The following is a 19,385-nucleotide window of genomic DNA, read 5'->3' on the forward strand; positions in this document are numbered from 1 at the left end:
TCCATACCCGCCCACTTCCAAGGGAAGCAGGTAAATTTGCCGAAAGCCAATTCAACAAATAGCCCATTCTCAGAATGTGCCAATTCTTCTTAATATATTTAAAGAATATCTTTTCTTGCATATATCCAAAGGTTATTAATAATTCTTTCTATGGATATACACAAGAATATAATACTTTTACTTTTTTAAACTTAGTGATTAAAATTTTAAATTTCAGCATTTTACATATTATGGGACTGTTTCTGCCTCTTTTGAAATGCTGTCTTATTTTTTTTTTTTTTTGAAAGAAAATACCTGTCAAATTATAACATGTCACCAATATAATATTCCCATATTTTTGTTCTATAATATAATGGTATGCCTTGTAGTTGATGGTATCTTTGATTTAATAGTTTACTTGACATCTTGTTGAATATCATTTAAGTTTTTTTCCCAACTTTTAGGCATTTTAACAATTTCTCCCCAATGCCTTAAATGATACATTTGCTAGAAATACAAACTAAGGTTAACAGTAACTGAAACTTCAGTATTTCATTCCAGTTTGGATGCTCTAGCCCATCTTCAGGTATTATGCACTTATGGCAGATGCACAAAATTGGGATACAAATCCTACACTGAAATTTTGGCTACTAGTTATGGAATATGCTTTTCGATTATTAAGAGTGGTGATAGGAATACCAAACCATCCCATGATTTTCAGCTTATGCCAAATTGAACATTCCTTAAGATGTTGCTATGGATCTAAAATAAGAACCATCTAGCCAAAAGTTTGCAGAAATCTTCAAAAACAGTTAAAAGTAAATAATTGTTAAAAAAAAAAAAAAAAAAGCTGTAATGTGGAGATCCCCAGGACCTCCCAGCTTGTACCCACTTCAGCCTCAGCTGTCCTTCCAGGACACTCTCTGTGCAGAGAGCCCCATGACCACCCTGGCCTGCAACCACTTCAGCTCCAGCCATCCCACCAGGGTGACCCCAGCCCACACCAGCCACAGCCCCAGCCAGCCAAAGTCACCAGACACACAGACACACATAGCCTACACAGGGGATGACCATACACAAGACCATTCCTTCAAGTTTTAGAGAAGTAGCTGTTCTGCCTATTCATAGAAATAAAGACTGAAAGTCAAGCAAAATGGGGAGATAGAAGAATATGCTCCAAACAAAACAAAACCTCAGAAAAAGAACAAAATGAAATGGAGATAAGCAATATGCCTGATAAAGAGTTTAACAAAGAGAAAATATGAAAAAAAAAGTTGAGTTAAAGAACATAAATGAAAAATATACTAGAGGGAATCAACAGATTAGCAGATGAAGAAGAAGAGATCAGCAATCTAGAAGACAGGGTAATAGAAAACAACCAAGCTGAACAGCAAAAAGAAAAGGGTTTTAAATGAGGACAGGTTAAGTGATCTCTTGTGAGATCTCTTGTGAGATCACATCAAGTGAATAAACATTCACATTATAGGGGTCCCAGAAAAAGAGAAAAGGGGGCAGAAAACTTACTTGAAGAAATAATAGCTGAAACTTTCTTAACCTGGGGAAGGAAACAGACATCTAGGTTCAGGAAGCACAGAGAGTTCCAAATAATATGAACCCAAGGAGGTCTATACTATGACACACAATAACTAAAATATCAAAGATTAAAGATAGAGAATTTTAAAAACAGCAAGACAGAAGGAAAGTTACATACAAGGGAAACCCCCATAAGACTGTCAGCTGATTTTTCAGCAGCAACTTTGCAGGCCAGAAGGGAGTGGCAGGATATATTCAAAGTGCTTAAAGGGAAAAATCTATAACCAAGAATACTTTACCCAACAAGATTATCATTCAGGATCGAAGGAGAGAGAAAAGAGTTTCCAAGGCAAACAAAAATTAAAGGTGTTCACTACCAGTAAACCATCCTTACAAGAAATGTTAAAGGGACTTCTTTAAGTGGAAAAGAAAAGGCCATAACTAGAAGTAAAAAAAAAAAAAACAAAAACGCATATATATAAAGATGTAAAATATGACACCATATACATAAAATGTGGAGGGGGGGAAGTAAAAAAGTTATTTTAGAATGTGTTCAAACTTAAGTGACCATCAACTTAATATAGACTACTATATACTTAGAATGTTATATATGAACCTCATGGTAGCCACAAACGCAAAATCTGTAATAGATACACAAAAAAATAAAACCAAGATTAACACTAAAGGAAGTCACTAATCACAAGGAAAGAGAGCAAGAGAAGAAGAAAGGAACAGAGAAGAACTGCAAAAACAACCAGAAAACAACAAAATGGCAATAAGTATATAACTTTTGATAATTACTTTAAATGCAAATGGTCTAAATGTTCTATAGTGGCATGATGGATTAAAAAAAATTCCTCTACATGCTGCCTATAAGAGATTCACTTCAGACATAAAGACATACAGACTAAAAGTGAAAGGATAGAAAAAAAATATTCCATGAAATGGAAGGAAAAAAAAGCCAGGGTAGCAATACTTACACAAAATGATTTTAAACCAAAGACTGCAATAAGAGACAAAGAAGGGCATTACATAATGATAAAGGGGTCAATCCAACAAGAGGATATAACAATTGTAAATATCTATGCACCCAACATTGGAGCACCTAAATACATAAAGCAAATATTAACAGACATAAAGGGAGAAATTGGCAATAATACAATAATAGCAGGGACTTTAACATCCCATTTACATCAATGGATAGATAATCCAGGCAGAAAAATCAATAAGGAAATAGTGTTGCTCAGTGACACATCAGACCAGATGGACTTAGGTATACACAGAACATTCCATCCCCAAATGACAAAATACACTTTACAAGTGCACATAGAACATTTTCCAGGATAGATCACATGTTAGGCCACAAAACAGTCTTAATAAATTCAAGATTGAAATTATATCATGCATCTTTTCTGAACACAATAGTATGAAACTAGAAATCAATCACAAGAAAAAACTGGAAAAACACAAACACATGGAAGCTAACAACAGGTACTAAACAGCCAATGGGTCAATAAGAAATGACAGGAAATCAAAAAATACATGGAGACAATGAAAATGAAACCACAATTATCCAAAATCTTTGGGACTCAGCAAAAGCAGTTCAAAAAGGGAAATTTATAGCAGTACAGGTCTACTGGAAATAAAAGAGATCTCAATCTAACCTTATACCTAAAAGAACTAGAAAAAAAAAAGTCCAAGGTGAATAGAAGGAAGGAAATAAAAGAGCAGAAATAAATGAAATAGAGCCTTTTAAAAAAATGGAAAAGATCAATGAAACCAAGAGCTGGTTTTTTGAAAAGACAGGCAGAAGTGATAAGCCTTTAGTCCTATTCATCAAGAAAAAAAGGACACAAATGACTAAAATCAGAAATGAAAGAAGTGACAACTGACACCACAGAAATACCAAGGATTATGAGAGTACTATGAAAAATTATATGCCAACAAATTGAACGTAAAAGAAATGGATAGAGCCCTAAGAACATATAATCTTCCAAAATTGAATCAGAAGGAAATAGAAAATCTGAACAGACCAACTACTAGTAACAAAATTGAATAAGTAATCCAAAAACTCCCCAATAAACAAAAGTCCAGAAGCAGACTGATTCACAGGTAAATTCTACTAACCATTTAAAGAAGGGTTAATACCTATTCTCAAGCTCTTTCAAAAAATAGTAGGGGGAGGAAATCTTCCAAATACATTCTATGAAGACAGCACTACCCTGATACGAAAAGCAGACAAGACACTACAAAACAAACAAACAAACAAAACCTACAGGTCAATATCCCTGATGAACATAGATGTAAAAATCCTCAACAAAATATTAGCAAACTGCATTCAACAATACATTAAAAAAAAACCATTCACGAGCAAGTGGGTTTCATTCCAGGGATGCAAGGATGGTTCAATATTTATAAATCAACATGATACATCACATCAACAAGATAAAGGATAAAAACCATATGTTCATTTCAGTAGATGCAGAAAAAGCATTTGAAAAAATTCAACATCTGTTCATGATAAAAACTTTCAACAAAGTAGTTTTAGAGGGAACATGCCTCAACATAATAATGATCATATATGAAAAACCTATAACTATCATCATACTCTATGGTAAAAAACAAAGCTTTTCCTTTAATATCAGGAATAAGACAAAGATGTCTACTCTCACCACTTTTATTTAACATAGTAGTGGAAGTCCTAGCCACAGCAATCAGACAAGAAATAAGAGGTATCCAAATTGATAAGGAAGAAGTTAAACTATCACTACTTGTAGATGACATGATCCTATACAGAGAAAACCCTAAAGACTCTACTAAAAATCTATTAGAATAAATGAATTCAGTAAAGTAGCAGGATTCAAAATTAATACATAGAAATTGGTTGCATTTCTATACACTAATGGTGAAGCCAAAAGAGAAATTAAGAAAATAATTCCATTTACAATTGTACCAAAAAGACCTGGGAATAAACTAATGAGGTAAAAGACCTGTACTCTGAAAACTATAAAACACTGATGAAAGAAATAGAAAATAAAACAAATGGAAAGATATTCCACACTTGTGGATTGGAAGAATTAATATTATTAAAATGTCGATAATACCCAAAACAATCTACACATTCAGTGCAATCCCTATCAAAGTACCAATTGCATTTTTCACTGAACTAGAACAAAAAACCTTAAAATTTGTATGGAACCACAAAAGACTCCAAGTAGCCAAAACAATCTTGAGAAAGAAGAACATAGATGGAAGTATCACAACTGCAGATTTCAAGATATCCTACAAAGCTGTAGTAATCAAAACAGTATGATACTGGCACAAAAATAGACACATAGGTCAATAGAATAGTATAGAGAGCCCAGAAATAAACCCACAATTATATGGTCAATCTATGACAAAGGAGGCAAGAATTTACAATGGGGAAAAGATTACAAATGGTGCTAGCAAAACTGGACCACTTTCTTAAACCATACACAAAAATAAACTCAAAATGGATTGAAGACCTAAATGTGATACCTGAAACCACAAAACTAGAAGAAAACATGGGCAGTAATCTCTTTGACTTTGACCTTAGCAACATTTTCTTAGATATGTCTCCTTAGGCAGGGGAAAAAGGCAAAAATAAACTATTGGGACTACACCAAAATAAAAATCTTTTGCACAACAAAAGAAACCATCGACAGAACAAGGCAACCTACTAAATGGGAGAAATTAGCAAATGATATCTGATAAGGGGTTAATATCCAAAATATATAAAGAACTTATATAACTCAACATCAAAAAACAATCCAATTTCGGGGCACCTGGGTGGCTCAGTCGTTAAGCATCTGCCTTTGGCTCAGGTCATGATTCCAGGGTTCTGGAATCAAGCCCCACATCGGGCTTCCTGCTCTGCAGGAAGCCTGCTTCTCCCTTCCTGCTCCCCCTGCTTGTGTTCCCTCTCTCTCTGTGTCTCTCTCTGTCAAATAAATAAATAAAATCTTTTAAAAAACAAAAAACAAAAAACAAAAAACAATCCAATTTAAAAATGGGCAGAGGACCTGAATAGACATTTCTCCAAAGAAGACATATAGATGGTCAACAGACACATCTGCTCAACATCACTGATCATGAAGGAAATGCAAATCAAAACCACAATGAGATATCACTTACATATGTCAGAATGGCTAAAATCAAAAAGATAATATTAACTGTTGTCGAGGATGTGGAGAAAAAGGAACTCTTGTGCACTGTTGGTGGGAATGTAAATTGGTATAGCCACTGTGGAAAACAGTATGGAGGTTCCTCAAAAATTAAAAATAGAAATACTACATAATCCAATAATTCCACTGAGTATTTACCCAGAGAAAATGTAAACAGTAATTCAAAAAGACATCTATACCCCTATGTGTACTGCAGCATTATTTACAATAGATAAGATATAGAAGCAATCTAAATGTCTACTAATAGATGAATGGATAAAAAAGATATAGTTGTGCAAAAGCTTTTTATTTTGGTATAGTCCCAATAGTTTATTTTTGCTGTTCCCCCTGCCAAAGGAGACATAGCTAGAAAAATGTTGCTTAAGGCTGATGTAAAGGACATTACTGTCTATGTTTTCTTCTAGGACTTTTATGGTTTCAGGTCTCACATTTAGGTCTTTAATCCATTTTGAGTTTATTTTTGTGTATGATGTAAGAAAGTTGTCCAGTTTCACTCTTTTGCATGTAGCTGTCTAGTTTTTCCAGCACCATTTGTTGAAGAGACTTTTTTCTCATTGTATATTCTTGCCCCCCTTGTAGATTAATTGACCATATAACTGTGGGCTCTCTATTCTGTTCCATTGATCTATGTGTCTATTTCTGTGCCAGTACCATACTAACAAAGAAAAAAAGAGACAAACTAGAAAACAGACTCATAAATATAAAGAACAAACTGGTAGTTTCCAGAGGGGAGGTTGGGGGGGGGATGGGTGAAATAGGTGAAGGGGATTAAGAGTACACTTATTGTGATGAGCACCGAGTAATGTATAGAATTGTTGAATCCCTATACTGTACACCTAAAACTGAATATAACACTGTATGTTAATTATACTGGAATTAAAAAAATAAAAAGCCACTGCCTTAAATATATACAATTGTGAATCTTAAGTATATACACTTGTACACCTTAAATATATATATATAATTTTTGTCAATCATAGCTCAATAAAGCTGGGGGAAATTTTTCAGTACACCAACAAAGAAAGAAGATACACACAATGGAATATTATTCATCCATAAACATGCATGCGATCTTAACCATTTGTGACAACATGGATGGATCTAGAGAGTATAATGCTAAAGTAAAATAAGTCAGACAGAGAAAGACAAACACCATATGATTTTACTTATATGTGGAATCTAAAAAACAAAATGACTGGGGTTTGCAGAAAGGGAGGTAGGTGGGGGGATGGGATAACTGGGTGATGGGCATTAAGGAGGGCACATGATGTGATGGGCACTGGGTGTTATATGCAACTAATGAATCACTGAACATTATATCAAAAACTGATGATGTACTATATGTTAGCTAATTGAATTTAAATTTAAAAAAAAGACTTAAAAAATAAAAATAAAAAAATAAAAAATAAAAAATAAAAAACAAAATGAACAAACAAGAACCAGACACAGACTCATAAATACAGAGAACAAACTGATGGTTGCCAGAAGGGAGAGAGGTGAGGGGATGGGTAAAATGAAACAAGGGAAGTGACAGATACAGGCTTCCAGTAATGGAATACATAAATCATGGAGATAAAATGTACAGCATGGGGAATATGGTCAATGCTCTTATAATAGCCTTATATAGTGTAGCTACACTTGTGATGGACATAGCATAATATCAGACTTGTCCAATCTCTATACTGTACATCTGAAACTGATATAACATTGTGTGTCAACTATACTTTATATACACATCATGAAATTAGCAACAAAATAAAAGTATAAATTGAAAAAAAAATAAGCCATAAAAATGAATGATAAGTTTTGTTGGTACATATTCTATGACCTAATAACAGCATTACTCTTGATGGGTATTAGAGTGGTTTCTAGTCATTTTTTTTTCTTAAATTATGAACACATTCGTTAAATAAATTATGGTATTCATACAATGGAAAAAAATGCAGCACTGAAAATGAATAACTCACCGCTACATGTAACAATAGGGTAACTTACAAGCATAATGCTGAACAAAAGGAACCAGCATAAAATTATCCATACTATAGTATACTGTTTATATAAAGTTCAAGACAGACAAAACCTTTAAAGAAGGTGGACAGAGCAACGGTTGCAGGGGGTAATGTTTGAGAGAGGACATGAGGAAGGGCTGTTTAGGGCTGGCAACATTCCAGTTCTTGACTTGGGTGTTGATTTCACAGGTGAGTTCAGTTTATGATAATTCATCAAGTAGGACGCTTGTGATTTATGTACCTTTCTATATGCATATTTGAATAAAAAGTTTACTTTTATATGTAGTTTTTAAAAGTTTTTGGCAATTCATATTGGTTAGGATAGTTTTTCTAAAGTTGATATGCTATTTGAGAAATTTGCAAAAGAATCCTCCTAAAAATGCTAAAATGTTGGCAAAACAGAAATAGACAAGAGTTCAAAGGAAATCAGTATAAATGGGAAAACTCCCATTGCAATGCAGACATTTTAGATAAAGTCATAAGAATAATATATTCGTGAATATATTCATAAGAATGTTTACATTTGAAACTATATTCATCTTGACTATATTCAGTAAATGTATTCAAAATGAGAATCAGTAAATTTGGTATATCCAGCAATGAGCATATTCATAAGAATATATTCAAGAAAAATATGTTTCATGAATATATTCATAGAATTGGTAAATCTGTCAAATTTGGTGAATTGGCTTTTGGCGAATTGACCCAGAGGCCCTGCTGGAAAGTGGGGAGGGGAGGGTGTCAATAGCTTATCACCAGCTGGGATAGGCCAAATATTAGCTTACCAGGAATATTTCTTAGAACTGGAAGGAAAAATATGAATCCCAACTCCTGCACAATCCTCTTGTCTCTACCCCTAGTCAAGCCACTGACCTGACTGTGTAAGATGCAACTTCAGCCACCTCCTTCTGACTCTCAGAGAAGGAGACATCCAGACCATTCCAGAATAGTTAGCAGCCATTGCCATCCAAAACATGACTTGCTCTGCATAGCTTGATGTCAAAGGGAGACTCTCCTGAGCATTCAGGGACTAACTCTTAGGGAGAGTTTCAGAGTGGGCTCTGAGATTATCTGAGATTAACCCTACCCAGTGGCTAAGCTACTCTGGTTCCAAATGGCAGTTGCTCACATTTACTCCACTGACCCAAGACACACAAATGGTTGAGCAAATGTCTTGGCTATCCCTTTATCTGTGCCTCATGCCCCAAAGGCAGTCTGCAGGAGGATAAAGAAGATTGTATGAAGGTAGGGATTCACCTATCACCAGGGGAGAAGGTACTGCCAGACCTCAGACCTGCAGGGTCACTGCTGATCTCGATCCTTCTCCCTCAGAACGATTAATATTTACAATTACACCCAGCCTGCAGTTCCCTTGTGTGTGTGAATGCATGTATGTGTGGGGGGACCCAGACTGCAGAAAATGCTTGCCTCCAGCTCTGTCACACACCACCTACCCCCACCCCCAAACCTCCCTGAAGCAGCTCCAAGAAGGGCCATTCTCTGGACTGGGCATCCCAGGGAGTGCTGGCCAGCCCTGGTGTCCAGCAGAGGGGGCCCATGCTCTGCTCTGCCCCCAGCCTGCCCCCCTCAGCATCCTGGACTCAGGCTCTCCTGTTCCACTCTGCTGTCCTGTCCTCCCCACAAGTGAGCCTCACAGCCTCTCCTGCTTCTCTGCTCATGGGTCTTCATGGACCAGCCTGCCTTTTTCCCCAACTCCCTGCCCCTCTGTCTTCTGCCATCATCTATGAAGTACTACAGGACAAGAGTGAGGGATGAATTCTGAAGAACAACATCTGTGTTCCAATCTTGGCTGTACCACTCCCTGGTAACATGGCCTCAGGCAGCATGTCCCCATTTTAGACACGAGAGAACAGATGCACTCATAGGGATGTTGTGAGAACCAATGAGACCATCCATGTGGAAAGTTTCATGCAGTGCTTGCTACATGGTTCTCACTGAATTACGAAGTGCCCATCTGGAAAAGGGCTGCGTAGGAAGGGTTCCCTAACCCAGAAAACCAGATACCTCCAGAGATTACTTTGCTAATTTCCTACTTTTCTGAATAGCTCACACTTAAAATAATGTGTCCAGAGGTCTTCTATGAACTTAGTCCCTCTTGGGCAGGGTAAAAATTGATGAGCTCAGCACATGCCAGGCCCTGTTCTAGGTGTTTGCTATTATCATCATCTGTTCAGCATTTCTGTCCCATGCTGGGGCAAAAGTCAACAGACCTCCCACCCTGGAGAGTATACAGGCTGAGGCATAGGAAACATGTCACATGTTTGGCACATGTGCTAATACAAACAAGTGTATATATCTACAATAATCATAGTTTTAAATTTGTCCTTGGCTTTGTTTTTTTTGGGGGGGTGGGCGGGGATTGAGAATGAGAAAGTTTTCCTCCATTGATTTCCACCTCCGGGCCCTCCCAGATGCCTCTTAACTCTAGGCTTCCCCATACCCTCAACCATACCTTCCACTTTGGGCTTGGCCTCAGCCAGCCGCTCCTGGAACTTCTTCTTAAAGAACAGGGCCTGCAGTCGCTGCTGGTAGTGGTCGATCCTGTGGACAGGACAAGCTACATCGTGAGGCACCCTCCAGCCCCAGGAGCTAGCTCCAGCCCCTCCTCCATGCCCGTTGCCCTGACCTGCTCATTTCATAGAGGAAGCGGTCAGCGCGGGCCATCCGCTCTATCTCATGCTTGTGCTCCTCGAGGAGGTCGATGTCACTTTTCTCTGGGATGAACTTGAGGAGCTGCAAAGAACATCAGCTGAAGGTCAGACAGGAAACTGGTGAGAAGCTGATATGGGGATGCAATGCATGGATGCCCATACACTGACCATGTTCAAGATGGGGAGGGGTCCTTAAAAGAGAGAGGCATCCTCATGTGGTGGGTTTATGCTTCATCTGCCTCAAAGGGGCCACAGGGCACCCAGCTCTAGACTTTTCTTTTTTCACTTTTTAAAACTGAGATGCACCTTATATATAGTATACCGTTCATTTTTTTAAAATTTATTTCATTGTTATGTTAGTCACCATACAATACATCATTAGTTTTTGATGTAGTGATCCACGGATTCATTGTTTTTGTATAACACCCAGTGCTCCATGCCATACATGCCTTCCTTAATACCCATCACCAGGCTAACCCATCCCCCCACCCCCTCCCCTCTAGAACCCTCAGTTTGTTCCTCAGAGTCCATAGTCTCTCATGGTTCGTCTCCCCCTCTGATTCCCCCCTTCATTTTTCCCTTCCTTCTCCTAATGACCTCCATGCTATTCCTTATATTCCACAAATAAGTGAAACCATATGATAATTGACTTTCTCTGCTTGACTTATTTCACTTAGCATAATCTCCTCCAGTCCCATCCATCTTGATGTAAAAGTTAGGTATTCCTCCTTTCTGATGGCTGAGTAGTATTCCATTGTATATATGGACCTCATATTCTTTATCCATTCATCTGTTGAAGGGCATCTCGGCTCTTTCCACAGTTTGGCTATTGCGGACATTGCTGCTATGAACATTGGGGTGCATATGGCCCTTCTTTTCACTACATCTGTGTCTTTGGGGTAAATACCCAGGAGTGCAATTGCTGGGTCATAGGGTAGCTCTATTTTTAATTTTTTGAGGCACCTCCACACTGTTTTCCAAAGTGGCTGTACCAACTTGCATTCCCATCAACTGTGTAAGAGGGTTCCCCTTTCTCCACAATCTCTCCAACATTTGTTGTTTCTTGCCTTGTCAATTTTTGCCATTCTAACTGGTGTAAGGTGGTACCTCAATGTGGTTTTGATTTGAATTTCCCTGATGGCTAATGATGATGAACATTTTTTCATGTGTCTGTTAGCCATTTGTATGTCTTCTTTGGAGAAGTGTCTGTTCATGTCTTCTGCCCATTTTTTGACTTGATTATTTGTTTTTTGGGTGTTAAGTTTAAGAAGTTCTTTATAGATCTTGGAAATCAGACCTTTGTCTGTAGTGTCATTTGCAAATATCTTCTCCCATTCTGTGGCTTGCCTCTTTGTTTTGTTGACTATTTCCCTTGCTGTGCAAAAGCTCTTTATCTTGATGAAGTCCCAAAATTTCAGTTTTGCTTTTGCTTCACTAGCCTTTGGAGATGTATCTTGAAAGTATACCATTCTTAAGTGCACAGCTCAATGATTTTTTTCTTTTAAACCCAAGTTTGTTGAGGTATAGTTTACATAAAATGTATTTATTTTTTTAAAAAGTATTTATTTTGGTGAGAGAGGGAGAGAGAGAGAGAGAGAGAAAGAGAGCATGCACACAAGCAGGGGGAGGGGCAGAGGGAGAGGAAGAATCCCAAGCAGACTCTGTGCTGAGTGCAGAGCCCCACATGGGGCTCAATCCCAGGACCCTGAGATCATGACCTGAGCCAAAATCAAGAGTCAAATGCTTAACCGACTAAACCACCCAGGCGCCCCAAAAAGGCATCCATCTTAAGTGTGCAATTCTAAGAGTTTTGACAAAACCACCCACTGAAACCCCATCCAGATTAAGATACAGATTTCCATCCCCTAGAAAGTTCTCTTCTATTGCTTCAATAAGGCAACCCATCCCTCTCCCCATTATAGCCTCTCAACTGAATTCTATTACCTTAGATTAGATTTGCCTATTCTTGAACTTCATATAAATGGATTCATGCTGTGTGTTTTCTTTGGTGTCTGGCTTCTTTTGAATAACATAATGTCTGAGACTCATCCATGATCTAAGTATTGGTAGTTTGCTTTTTATGCATTGCTGAATAGTATTCTATTGTAAGAATATACCACGGTATATTTATTCATTTTCTTATTGATGGACAGTTGGGTTGTTCCATGAATAAAACTGTTATAAATATTCTTGCATATATCTTTTATAGTCAATGTTTGCACTCATTTCTCTGTATCTAGCAGTGGGACTGCTGGGCAGTAGGGTAGGTTTAGCCTTTGTGCGTACTGCCAAATTGTTTTCCAAATTATTGTACCCAATGAGAATTCCAGTTGCTTCATGTCCTTGCCAACATTTGGCATTGTCAGTCTTTTCAATTTTAGCTATTCCAGTGGGTGTGTGGTTCTGCCTCAGTGTGATTTACTGTATTTCTCTGATGACTAAGAGTGTCGAGCCACTTGGAAATTCTCTTTCATGAAGTACACGTTCAAGGCTTCTGCTCATTTTCAAGTGGAGCTGTTTGTCATCTTCATTCTTGGATTTGAGAGCTCTTTATTCTGAATAGGAGATCTTTGCTAGATGTACATAAAGCAAATGTCTTCTAAGGTTTGGCTTATCTTTTCACTCTAGTATTGGTACCCTTTGATGAACAGAGTTCTTAATTCTAATGAGGTCCAACTGATGGTGGTTTTGTTTCATGCCTTCTAGGTTTCTCTTGAAGGATCCAATAAATTGAGGTGGAAGAGATTGGGGGAATATATGACTATGGGTCACTCTGACTTTACCTTGAGACCCAAGGGGGGATCATAGCTCATATCTCCTGTCAAGGACCTCAATCCCCTGGAAAATATGCAGCCTTTCCTAGCCTCCCCTCAGAAAGGCTGGTCCAGGGAGTTTCTATAAACCTCTACCCAACTCCTCATCCTCCAGACTGATTTCTCCTTGACCTAAGAGTCTTGGGCCTCTCTGGGGGCAGGAAGGGGTGCAGCTTCCCCCTAGTTTCAGCTCCCATCCCCTCCCCACCAGGGGCCTCACCTGCTCCAGCATGTCCTTAGCAAGGTCCTCCTGTTCATCCATCTTCAAGATGGCCTGCCGGATCTCCTCATTAGAAAGCTTCAACCTAAGGCAAAACACTGCCCCTTGAGCCTGGGCCCTCTGCTCAGGACAGACCCCAGCCCCCTTCCCCTGCGTTCTCTCCCTCATGTGAACATGGGAATATATTCCTTAGTGCTCCCCCCTTAGTTCCCCTAAACTCATATGGTTCACTCCATAAACTAAATAATGAGATATTTTAGTCTCTAAGTATAGACTTGAATCTGGTGTCTTGCTTGAGTCTCTGTCATAACTGATAGGGACATTTGAAAAGGGCCATCTTTAGTGTAGACAGAGAGACAGGGTAAAGGTTTCTGATCCTTCTCCTCCTTATGCCTAAAATATCTACTGCATCTCCATGGGAGGATGGGAATATCGGCAGGCCATGAAGGGGGCTGTTTCCTGCTTCCTTCATTGTCAGAAGACAGAATAGCTCTCAGTCTTCTGATAGCACCTCAGCTCCCACACAGCTGTTCCCATACGTCTTGCTGTCTGGGTGAGGGACAAGCCACCCCCCTCCACAGACACACACACACACACACACACACACACACACACACACAGCCCTTCCCTATCCCCTCCAGATGCACACCACTTGGATCCCTGGAGATACAGAACTCTCCCTCACCTTCAAGAGAGAGAAACTGAGGCCTGGGGCCTGGGGGAAGAAAGGGGAATGGATGTCCCAGAGATGGCTAGGGCAGCACTAAGAATAGTATGGGTGGTGGTGCCCTCTGACCCTGGCTCAGGCGGGAGGCCTTGCACAGAAGCTGTGCTGTTAGTGCAGATACTGCCCTGTTTGTTCTGCAGCCGCGGGAAATGCTTGGGGGCTGAGATCATGCTGCTCTGTGGCCTAAGCCTAGTGGGGCCCTCCATGGGCTTAGAGCAATTCTGTTGCCAGATGATGTCCAGGCTGGTCAGGGATGTCGTGACAGGGGCAGTTTCCTGTCTGCAGAGCCCCACACTACTGCTGAACATGGGGTCCCAAGAGAGGGTTCTAGATCAGTGGTCTCCTACCATTCCCAGGGGACAGCAGGGGAAGTGGAGAGACTGCTGTCACCCATTCCTCTGCCACCCCTGTCCCCCAGACATTCAGTTCCACTGTAGGTTTTTGCTCTAGCCCTCTCAGGTCTCTATTCCTTGTGGGGGGGACGTTCATCCCTCCCACCAGGGGCTAACAAGGCAGGACAAGCACATACTTAGAGAGAAGGATGATGCAGTTCTGTGCCCTTCGGCCGTCAATGACTGATAGCTCTTTGACCTTGCGGGAGGCCAGGTAGATGTCCTCTGTGGAGCCCAGCTCTTTCTGAAACCAACAAGCCAAATAAAAAGGTTGAGGTATGCGTGTGTTCCCCAATCCTCTCCTTGCCCACCCCCCAGGAGCCAATCCCACACCAACCAGGGGATGTTTCTGGTGTGAGGGGAAGAAAGATGGAAAGAAAAAGACAGGAGAGAGAGAGAGAGAGGAAGGTGGTTAATAACCATCTCTACTAGGAGGCATCTGGGACTTTACCATGGGCTAGAATGGGTTGGGGGCAATGAAGAGCCCCCTTTTTTAAAGACTGCCCTTTCTGGGCAAACTAGAGAAGGGTCTGTTCCAGTGGGGGAACTGATCCCTATGGCTTTGGGCACTGTTATGATCCCCAGCATCCCAGAGAATCAGCCCTCACTCCACCACCCTACCCGGAGAGCTTCCCCAAGCTTATGATGAGAAGCTGGTCCAAAATCCCCATCAGGCTACAGTTCCTGGACTCCTGGGGACATCAAGCACAGCCCAATGTGCCCAGAGTAGAGGGCATCCACAACTCCTGAGGTGAGGAAACTGAGGCAGAATTCCATGAAGAATTATCTTCACTGGGGTTCCAACAGCAGATTCCCTCAAAATCAGATTCCTTCCCTTCTCTTGGGCCCTTGGTGAGGTAGACAGGAAACTAGTTTTTACCCTGGGAGGTCCCTCCAAGCACATGCTCTATATTGCACAATTCCAGAGGCTGCCATTCACATCATTATCCTTGTGAATTGTACCCTTGGGATTGTGCAGTGCCCAGCTTATGCAGTCTTACAGGATGGCCTTGCCTTGGGCCAGGTAGATAAGACAAAAGACCTAGAAGCTTTCTCCTTAATCCAGTAGACATTCACCTCCATTGCTGGTAGGGGTCTGTTTGAATTACTTCCCTCCTCTACATTTCTGCTTTCTCTTTGGGAACCCTTTCCTGTGTTGCTTATAGGGATGGGTCATAAAGATAGAAGGCAGAATGAAAAAGCCCTCTCTTTTGACCAGTACAGGGTAGCAGCCCAGGACAGTGGTTAGAAGTTAGAGTGTCCAGAGCCCCAAGAGTGACTCACCTGCTGAGAAGGATTAGTTATCAGCTCCTAGGCAGGTAGCAGCCACAGCCAACAGAGAATTAAACATGCACAATGTTAGCCAAGAGGTTCAGGGACCCCAGGGACAGTAGGAGAGACATGGAGACCCCTGAGCATTTACTCTGTCTACCCCATCCCAATGAGACCCACATGGTTGGAGATGGAGACTAACAATTAGCCCTGGACAGGAGGTGCTTCTAGCAGACATGCACTCACGGAGAAGCCACAAAGTGGGGAGTAGACAGGTCCCCTGCCTGCCCTGGGCCCAGTGGGACCACCACTCCCCAGCTGGGGCAGGCCCGGCCCCCAAGCTTCCCAACCCCAGGCCTTGGCTGCTATTCTTCCCTCTTCTCTGTTGGGAAACTGCCCAGAGGGCAGAGAGCATTTCTCTCTGCTGGATAACTTCATCTTTCTAAACAGAAGAGGAGATATAACCAGAAGGGGCCAGAAACATGCAGAAGTTGCATTCATTGAGGCAAATGAAAGCAGGTGTCCCCGAATTTCACCCCTTTCCCTTTGTCTTTTGATTTCCAAGGGAGCTAAGGGGACAGAGCCCACACCCAGTTCTTCCTTTCAGACCCTGATGGAGTTGAAGTCACTAACTCAGGAGCTGCATAGGACATAGAGGGAAGACCACAGCTCATAGGACCCCCCTCCCCACCAAAACATGCACCCTGGGACCTAAGATAGGAAGAGGAGGTCACCAGGGACCAGGGCCACACAGCCTCTGGGATCTTTCAAGCTCTGCTGCTGTGAATTCAGCCTGAGGCTGGGAGATTCACCAAGTGACAATAGTCTGGTTGAGCCCAGCCCCGAAATAGGGGGTTAACAGAGGAGTCAGGGGACAAAAGGGGACTTTCCACCTTAACACTTTTCCAGTCACCAAACTGAGAGGCCCCAAACCCAGTCTGTTCTAAACCCCATAACCCCTCTTTCCCCACTGGATCCCATCCTAGCCCCACCTCAGGGCACAGAGACTGGGTGGGGTGGCCTGGAACCCTGGCCAAGAGAAAGACTTTCCAACTAGGGGGAGGTGTGTGATTGACCATGCCTGATACACCCCTTGCACATGCTCCCTCCATCCCACTTGGGAACATCAGTGCATAGGAGCACCAAGGACTCAGAAGAGCCCCTTCCCACTCCTGTTAGGCCGCAGCTGCTGCCGGCAGCTATGCCAGCCTGATATGGGCAGAGGCTAAAAATGTTGCCTGGAATTAGGGTAAAGAATCAGATACCTTGAGCACCTACATTTAAATTAAATAACAATGATCTGGTTTTTCTAGAATCCCAAGTCAGGATCAGAGCCCCGCCCCAACTCTGCCCCTTTGGCTAAGCTCCTAAGAGGAGTCTCATGTGCCCTCAGGAAGGATTGTCCACAGGCCTGAACTTGGCAGAAAGCAGTGGGGAGCCCAGCCACAACATGCAGCTGCTACCCAGGGCCCAGGAAGATGCAGACCCCACTCACTGGCACCTGGGGTATCCTCAAGTGCTGGCACCCTGGGCTCAGCAGAGGGGACTGGAGAAAGTGGCACAGTGTGGAAAAGAAACGACCTTCAGAGGGAGACCAGAGAGAATGCACTCTAAAGCCTTGAGGCTGGGAATGTCCAAACTGGACTTGGGGGCAGGGCCCCAAGATGTGCTAGCTACAGTGCAGATCCCTCGGCCCTGACTCATCTTTCGACTCACATTCATGCGAGGATGGTATGAGAATCAGCACGTTTGGCAATCCCCACTGGCACTGCCTCGGGAATGCCCTGCGTTCTGCCACCCTCCCACTCCTCCTACTGCTGCTGGAAGAGCAGGCTGACTGGCCAGCCATCTGTAAGCAGTGTCTGCAGAGCAAAGCCCAGGGCTCTCCCAGCCCTGCCCAGGCCCAGACCCAACCTTAACCCCCTAACAAGAACTGGAGCAGCTCCATCTTCCTAGAAACATTGACATCCTCGGCTAACTGACTTGTGGGGGTGTTGGGAGAGTATGGTGGAGAAAGCAGTTTGAAATTTATCATGCCTGCTAGGTGTAGTCTCTAGATCCTGGGGTCAAAGAGAGAACGGAGGTCAACAGTGGCCAGGGCTGTGACTCCACCTCCAGTGCTCCAAGATGAAGGACAAATGGACAAAATGCTATTCCATCATTCAGTGTGTAAATACACACAACTGTGTGCCAGAACGGGAATACAACAGGATATTTCCCCTACTGCACTGCATACCTCTAATTCTGATCCGTGTACCTGGCAAAGCATGGTACCTAATAAGGAATAAAATCATTCAGTATACCTGGGAGGAAGGGAGGGAGAAAGAAGAGGTTGAGGGTTGGGTTCAAGGGGCATAGGTGAAGTCAGAACTGGAAGTCAAGACCCGAGAAGATGGGGGCAGGGAAAGGTCTTACCTGGTGCCTCTGATAAGCTGAAAACATTTTTTCAAAGTCCTCTAGGTCCAGAATCCGAAATACCTGCATGTCATCAATCTCATTCCATACGGTACCAGGGACACGTTCCTAAGATTCAGGACAGGGAGAAGACCCAATGTTTGACTCAACTCCTTCATGATGGAGAGGTCCAATGCCTCCCTAACTCCACCTGTTCCCAGCTGCACAAACTACAATAGTCAGGCTTTCAGGCCTTCAGAAAGGGGTCAATTCATCTCCCCCAAACCTTCAATACATTGTTCCAGGGCAGAAGCCAGAGACAAGCTCCTTGTCTTCCCTTTCTCATGGGGCCACATAGACGTGTGCTCCAGAAATCAAATGGAGGGCAAGAGTGATGGGTAGGCAAATATGAAAGAGGGTATGAAACTCCTTCCTGAAAAACAAAACCAAACCAGTGTTCTCAGGGCACACTCCCTAAATGTCAGGGTTGGCTAGAGTCACTGCAAGGAGTAGTGCCCACACATATTTGAGATCCTCAAATCCTCAGTGCGCACTATATTTCCTGTATCTGAGATTGTCATTTTGTCTCCCACGGGGTCTTCCTCCCACTTTCCCAGATTCCCAGAAAGTGGACAAATGCCAAAGCCTGGAACATTCCTGGCCCCTAGAGTGACTGTTCAGGCCAACAAGACTGCCACAACTTCCTGTTGGTCAGACCCAGGGAAAGTGGCTTATCCCTCATGGTTGGGATGAGTCCAAGGGTTTACATTCCAAGGCTTCTCCACCTAAGCACTGCCCCACCTCTGTATGGGACCCTGGCACTGAACCCCCACTCCAGGGAGAGGCTCCTTCAGCAAAGCCAAGAACACCCCAGTGGTCTTACAGCACCTTGAGCCATTGCTCAGAGGGCAGAGAGCACAGCCTCTTCAGGGTACTCACTTCTGTCCTCCCAGGAGTCCTTGCCTCATTCTGAGCTTTGCTGTCCTTTAAAATGGAATCTCCCACCCTCCTCTGCCTAGAGGGCAGCTGGGGAACCTTCCTAAGGCCACCACCCCCTCCTCCCTTCATCTCCCCCTCAGCAAGGCTTAGAGAGAGAAACATACCTTTCACTCACTTTTATTTTCTTAAACTCTGGAAAGGAGAGGCTAGGCCAGAGCAGGGGGGGAGGG

The 19,385-nt window shown here is 42.2% G+C and overlaps 1 protein-coding gene across 3 annotated transcripts in view; it reads right to left on the bottom strand.

Moving 5' to 3' along the window:
* The window catches only part of DAAM2 (dishevelled associated activator of morphogenesis 2), a 126,429-nt gene that overhangs the window by 7,808 nt on the left and 99,236 nt on the right, over positions 1-19,385 (bottom strand). For 2 of the 3 annotated variants that reach the window (XM_032409878.1, XM_032409877.1), the window contains exons 15-20: positions 18,238-18,345; positions 15,835-15,861; positions 14,688-14,794; positions 13,432-13,516; positions 10,374-10,480; positions 10,200-10,288 (exon numbers count right to left, since the gene is read on the bottom strand). In XM_032409878.1, the coding sequence (XP_032265769.1) occupies positions 10,200-10,288; positions 10,374-10,480; positions 13,432-13,516; positions 14,688-14,794; positions 15,835-15,861; positions 18,238-18,345 (523 nt within the window). The remainder of the gene's footprint in view (positions 1-10,199; positions 10,289-10,373; positions 10,481-13,431; positions 13,517-14,687; positions 14,795-15,834; positions 15,862-18,237; positions 18,346-19,385) is intronic. The other variant, XM_032409876.1, reaches the window with a different exon arrangement.

The sequence above is a fragment of the Phoca vitulina genome, unplaced genomic scaffold (genome assembly GCF_004348235.1).
Source record: "Phoca vitulina isolate PV1807 unplaced genomic scaffold, GSC_HSeal_1.0 scaffold11, whole genome shotgun sequence".
In the NCBI taxonomy this organism is placed as follows: domain Eukaryota; kingdom Metazoa; phylum Chordata; class Mammalia; order Carnivora; family Phocidae; genus Phoca; species Phoca vitulina.